At 40.1% G+C, this 6,490-nt stretch overlaps 1 protein-coding gene across 2 annotated transcripts in view; it reads left to right on the top strand.

Moving 5' to 3' along the window:
- Nucleotides 1-992: 992 nt before the first annotated feature.
- Nucleotides 993-6,490, top strand: part of oscp1a (organic solute carrier partner 1a) — an 8,410-nt gene continuing 2,912 nt past the window's right edge. For both annotated transcript variants that reach the window (XM_005739715.2, XM_013912574.1), the window contains exons 1-8: nt 993-1,321; nt 1,506-1,535; nt 2,845-2,999; nt 4,692-4,859; nt 4,946-5,026; nt 5,127-5,230; nt 6,154-6,282; nt 6,367-6,421. In XM_005739715.2, coding sequence (XP_005739772.1) covers nt 1,210-1,321; nt 1,506-1,535; nt 2,845-2,999; nt 4,692-4,859; nt 4,946-5,026; nt 5,127-5,230; nt 6,154-6,282; nt 6,367-6,421 — 834 coding nt within the window. In that variant the 5' untranslated portion in view covers nt 993-1,209. The remainder of the gene's footprint in view (nt 1,322-1,505; nt 1,536-2,844; nt 3,000-4,691; nt 4,860-4,945; nt 5,027-5,126; nt 5,231-6,153; nt 6,283-6,366; nt 6,422-6,490) is intronic.

Genomic DNA, 6,490 nt, shown 5'->3' with positions numbered 1-6,490 from the left:
CATGTTTCTGCTCTCTTATCTTTTATTTAGAGTAGTGTAGGAGAGGGAAGGAGAGAAATTCTTGTGTTACTCTTTTGGATGTATTAGTGATGAGCAGCAGGAGGAGTATAGAGCACGATGCTTTTGTGGATGAATCATCTGCCTCAGAATGTGAATAAAACTCAGAATACTGTGGAAATAGAGCCTGCTCATCTCCTTTTTGTACACAACCTATGTGTTGAGCTTCCACTTCAGCTTGTGGTCAGTGCAGATACACATAAGTGCACCGTGGGTATAAAAATGAGTGAAAAAACAGCCAATGTCCAAAAGAAAAGCTTCAGAAAGTCAGGAGAACTATTTCTCAAGACTTCTTTAAAAAATTACAAGAAACCGTGGCTCACTTGAAGTAAAATATAAAGAAATAATGGGGGGGAATAGATTTTTGTACAAGGAATGTACAAGATGTCCCAGATCAAATACGCTAAGCTAGCTAAGGCTAGTTATCATGCTAAGCTGACTATGCTACACACCTAAATGATGAGGTAAAAAGATACCATTAAAGACTGGTAAAGCTTTATCATTACTGTTTACAAACATGTTTTGTTTCCATGTTTGGTGCTGGGGGAGACTTGTCTACATGAGGTTTTGAGAGCTTTGCAATGAAGAGAGGCCTCATCTCTCAACATTAGTTGCCAACCGCACTAATTCTCTTGGTTGAATGGGAGCAAATCCAAGCTGGAAGGTTAAAAGATCTGGTGGAAAGTCTCCACAGGAGAGTGTAGAATAAAATTTAACAATTACACGTACACATATGTTCTTTTAGCACTTTTGGACTTTGGTTCACTGAATAGCCCTTTAAATGTAACCTGCTTATAAAGGGTTAGTTAGTTAGTCTGTTTAATCTTGCACATGGCATACCCATTTACCTTCTGTGTTTGGTTGTAATGTGCTGTAACGTCATCCTTATCCTGTCCAATAAGCTTCTGTCTGTACACTCCTTATCCTCTTGTTGGCCACCTGTTACATCTTAGTGAGCAGAAGAATGATCAGATAAGACCTAGCATGAACATTTCACTTAACAGTGGCAATCCACAAGAGGAACAATCAGTTAACTGGGTGGAAATGAGCAGAGTGGTTTTCAGCTGCAAAGGATTTTTCTCCTTCTGACGCCTACCTCTGCGACAGCTTTGTGCTAAGGAGCTAATCCTCCTTTTCTTTTGACTTTGCAAGATGTCTATGAGAACTCTCCCCCTGGTTTTCATTAATCTGGGTGGAGAGATGCTTTACATACTGGACCAACGCCTGCGAGCTCACAACACCTCAGAGGACAATTCAGAGAAAGGTAGAGGCAGCTGACATCTTTGTAGATGTGTCTTCCCAGTTTGTGTCAAGCTGTAGCAGTCTGATGCCAATTTATAAACTAAAAAAAAGTGCTTTTCTTATGTCAGATGCATAACTACCCAAATTACAAATCTGCTTTCCTTCTTTTTCTTTCTTCTTTTGTTGGAAACCCAACATGGCTGCAGGAGTGTGGTCAGAAAATGACAGGAAAAGAGGTATTACTTGAGCGTAATGTTCTTTAGTCAGCTCCTCCAGCATCTCTGAGCTCTCTTAACAAGTCAGAAAATATATAATTTTCTTGAAAACACATGTGAAATTGTCACACAGAGCCAGACAAGTAGCTAGACACCTACCACAAATTTGTATATACAGTGCACCAGCCACTTTATTTGGTACACTTTTGCACTCTGGTCTTCAGAACTGTGTTAATTCTTTGTGGCACAGGTTCAGCAAAGTGCTGGAAACATTCCTCGGAGATTCTCATCCATATTGACATGATAGCATCACACAGTAGCTGCAGAGTTGTCAGCTGTGCATCCACGATATGACTCTGCCATTGCACCACATCCCAAAGGTGCCCTATCTGATTGAGATCTGGTGACTGTGGAGGCTATTTGAGTAAGTGAAGTATGGCATGATTTTAGCTTTGAGACATGGCACAAAGCTGGAAGCAGCCATAAAAAGAGATTGGTATACCTGAACCTTAGACACAAGGATCAATCTATGCGCATAAGGGGCGATCGTGACTCAAGAGTTGGCAGTTCGTCTTGTCATCGGAAGGTTGCCGGTTCGAGCCCCAGCTAAGTCAGTCTCGGTCATTGTGTCCTTGGGCAAGACACTTCACCCGTTGCCTACTGGTAGTGGTCAGAGGGCCCAGTGGCACCAGTGTCCGGCAGCCTCGCCTCCGTCAGTGCGCCCCAGGCCAGCTGTGGCTACAATGTAGCTTGCCATCACTAGTGTGTGAATGGGTGGATGACTGAATGTAGTGTAAAGCGCTTTGGGGTCCTTAGGGACTAAGTAAAGTGCTATACAAAATACTGCCCATTTGCCATTCATGAATGAGAGTCTGAAAAAAGAGCACTCAGAGTTAAAACACATATGAGGCTATTTGCTCACAGAAGGTGGACAAGAAAATGATTGGACTAGAGCAATGATGTCACCAGTTTGACAGGTTGGGTAAGAGGAAGTGATGTAAAGAATAGACAATCAGCCCAAACACCAAGGAATTCAGGCAGATGAATTAATACAGATTTTCCTTAACTTATACTTAAGCTTCATTTGAATAGGTGTACTTAACAAAGTGGCCAGTGAGTTTATTTAGACTGTCTCCCATATATATTTGGAGTTGTATAAATTTTAAAAAATGCATAAAACAATGGTAAACAACCATTTAAAAATAAAAAATTTACCATTTTTTTCCTTTTTCATGACCTCTGTGTTTATCGACCGCACTAAGAAAGAAGTAGCTTCAATTCAAAAGCAAAATTCTCCACCTTTCTGTTTGGCTGCTTTTCCATTTCACAGTCATGAATGACATCGTTGGGACCATGTTCAGTAAAGCCTTCATGGATGAACTTCTCAAACCTCAGCAGCTGTATTCTCACAGGACAATGAAAACGGTGCTAACTCGGTTAGCGCACGCCTCCATCATGAGACTGAACCCGGCCAGCATGGACAGGGTAAATACCAAATACCAGGAACAGGAGCACTAGATTATAAACAGCAAGTGAACTGAGAAACTTTTTAAAGTAAAAATCTTCCCCTTGTTCACAATGAAAGTTTTTCCCTTTACTGGAAAAAAATGCCAGGAAAAACAGAGTCGATTCATTGATCTCAAACCTATGACTCAGTCCTTGAAGTTCGGAAATAAGCTTCCACAGTTTACTCATTACCTCTCCCTATAATGCAGGACTGTCAAATCTGCACCCATAAAATTTACTTTACTTAATGGAGCAATGATTTTATGCAAATCCCGAGTCATTAGGGACTTATAGTCATGTGAAAAAGAAAGCAGTCCTGTAAAACCTTCCTGCTTCCATAGGGAATACTGTATGTAGCAGCCAGGTGCTGCTAATCAAATGCATTTCATAAACTTAATGTGAGCAAGTATGTCCACTTGTCAAGTCTAACAAAATGCATTTGGAAAACAACAGTTTGCAGGTCAGGACCATTCAGGTGTGTGTTAACACAATGCCACAATCTTCTCAGGATGAGATGTCCTAGAAAATTCACTCAGAAGTCAGACTGTGCAGAAAACCCAGGAGCTACATCTCAGACTTTACAGGCAACAATTGGCATGTTAAATTTTAAAGTTCATGACAGCACAACTAGAAAAAGACTGAACAAGTGGTTTGTTTAGAAGAGTTGCCAAAACAAAGCGTCTTCTCTATAAATCATTCATGGCAGCAGAGCACAGGTTTGCAAAGCTGTATCTGAATAAACCACAAGATGGAACGTGTCCTGTGTACGAATGAGGCCAAAGTGGAGATGTTTCGGTAAAATCTACAGCACCACATTTGGGGAAAGCCAAACGCAGCATACCAGCAAAACACCTGACATCAACTGTTAAGCACGGTGGTGGACGTGTAATCGTTTGGGCTTGACCTGGACAGCTTGCAGTCATCGAGTCAAACACAACCTTCTGTGTATACCAAAGTATTCTAGAGTAAAATGTGAAGCTATCTGTCCATTACCTAAAGCTTGGCTGAAATTTGGTCATAAAACAGAACGATGATTCCAAGAACAGCAGCAAATCTGCAAAAGAAAAGAATCAAAATGTTGCAGTGGTCCAGTCAAAGTCTAAATCTCAGGTGACTGAACTGCTCTGCACAAGCAAATTCCCACAATCCTTACTGAGCTGAAGCAACACTGTAAAGTAGAGTGGGCTGAAACTTCTCCACAACGATGTGAGAGACTGATGAAGTCAAGCAGTTACTACTTATTACTTCTAAAGGTAGTTCAACGAGCAAATGAATTGTGGGTTGTAGTTAGTTTCTCACAGGACTGTAACTCAACATATATTTTATAATTGTATTATTTGTTTCTGAGAGTTCTTAATTTTTATTGAGGGTCAGATGATTTTTTACTTGTTACTTTCTTGATTTGTCTTATAATTTCTTTGTTATTATTATTAGCTTTTAATGTTATTGTTTTAATTGCATCTTTCTCTGTCATATTAGTCATGTGAAGCAGTTTGAAGTGCATTAACCTCACGGAAAGTCCTACACAAATTGCCTTCTCTCAGATATTGATTGATAATTGATTGTCAGATTGTTCTGGTATTTTATTAATACATAACATGACAAAAAATGTAAACATTTTACAGCTCTGTTAATTTTTTAAGGTGTAGATTTGTGTTTTTGTTCTTGTAGCTTTATGAGCTAATGGTCATGGCTTTCAAATATCAAGTCTTCCTTTGTCTGCGGCCAAAAGACCTGCTGCTCATCTCATACAATCACATGGACACCATCAGGGAATTCGTGAAAGACACTCCCATGGCCGTGAACCAAGTCGATGAGACACACAGGAAAATCATTGAGGTATGACTCAGATAACTGAAGTTATATAAACCTTGTATTTATAAGGTGCAAGCATCCTCTGCAGCCATCGTCTGTCTTTGATGTAGGCATACTCGTCTTTATCAGAGGGTGAACTCCAGCTTCTCAGACAGACTCTCCTCACATTTTTCCAAGACATGCACGTTCGTGTGAGTCCCCTGCTTGAAATCCCATCCTCCTCAAACATATTAATATCAAATTAAACATTTCATTTTTCTGCTTTCAATTAATGCTCTCTCTTTTTTTAAGGTATCACTTTTCCTAAAAGATCAGATCCAAAATCCCAACGGACGGTTCGCCCTGACGACGTCAGGCCCAGTGCCTCATGGGACTGATGTTCCTGGGCTTATTAGGTATGTAGGTTACAGTGTGTGCAGATGGTTTACATATAGTTTTGAAATGAATTTCAAGGAATCCATAAATGTAAATCAAAAATATGTCCTCAGTCATATCTGTCACTGTCAATGTAATAGAGCATTTTATGCAAAGTAATAAAGGTCAGCTATGCGCATTTATCCTTCCCCTGATAGTAAGCGCTCAGATGTGCCCCCTTTAAGCAGAAATACATTTTGTATACATGCATTCTTCAGTTGTAAGATTTCTGGGGGGATTTTTGCACATACTGCCTGTTTCAAATATATCCACAACATCCACAACGGTATCAGATCTGTGCTTTGGCCCATATGTGTCTTAAGTGTGCCAAAGTGACCATATCAAAAGACTTCAAAGCAGTCATTTCATCAGTCTTTCACTAATTTCTTTGGATTATTTTGTTTACAATGAAAAACAAGCACAGAAAAGACCTAAATTTAACCTTTGTTTGTCTTTGTTGAATCAGAAAAGCACCTCCTGCCTCTGTACCACGTATCCCTTTACTTCTACAATGTGATATTTTTACATAAGTGCTGATTAAAAGCATGTGCTGTAAGCATCATTCATGCAAACTAATACACATGCGAGTACTTTATTAATGTCTGTCATTAATGAGTCTGCCATTCTTTGTCAGATTCTCAGTGTCTTTATCACATATTTGCTTCTAATTCAAGTTTAGACATTATAAGCAGAATTAATTTCTACCGTCAATGTTTATACACTGAGCCTGATTTAACATCTGCCACTTCATTAACGCCAATAGATGTGGCCACTCTGTGGCCTGGTGGTCTGATGCAACTCTGAAGTCACCGCCAAAAGGCTGACCAATCCCAACTTTCAATTTTCTTTAAAAAAGAATGTGTCCACAATCCAGAGTGTCGCCATCTGTTTCCTGTTTTCAAAGGATATTTGACTGTCGCGGCAGAGAAGTGAGACGAAGGGAGTTCCTCTCTGGAGGGAGTTACACCAGCTCCATCAGAGAGGGGTCTTTCGAGCTGCATGGAAACAGAGTGATCAGACTCGGCATGAACATGTATGTAAATATGCTGCTGGACACTACATGGTGAACACACACACTGAACCTGTGGGTGACACTGCTGCGTTTCATGACTTAAAGGTACACTGTGGATCATCCAGAGGAGACACACACGTCCAGGGCTCCCTCTGTAAAGGTAATAACATGTCAGGGAGGTCACAGATTTCATTTTACAGTTATGGTTGGTGATATATATATATATATA

This window comes from Pundamilia nyererei, unplaced genomic scaffold (genome assembly GCF_000239375.1).
Source record: "Pundamilia nyererei isolate P.nyererei 1_Seehausen unplaced genomic scaffold, PunNye1.0 scaffold00093, whole genome shotgun sequence".
NCBI classification, from domain to species: domain Eukaryota; kingdom Metazoa; phylum Chordata; class Actinopteri; order Cichliformes; family Cichlidae; genus Pundamilia; species Pundamilia nyererei.
The sequence above is the reverse complement of the archived record's forward strand: the minus strand, read 5'-3'. Positions and strand labels throughout refer to the sequence as shown.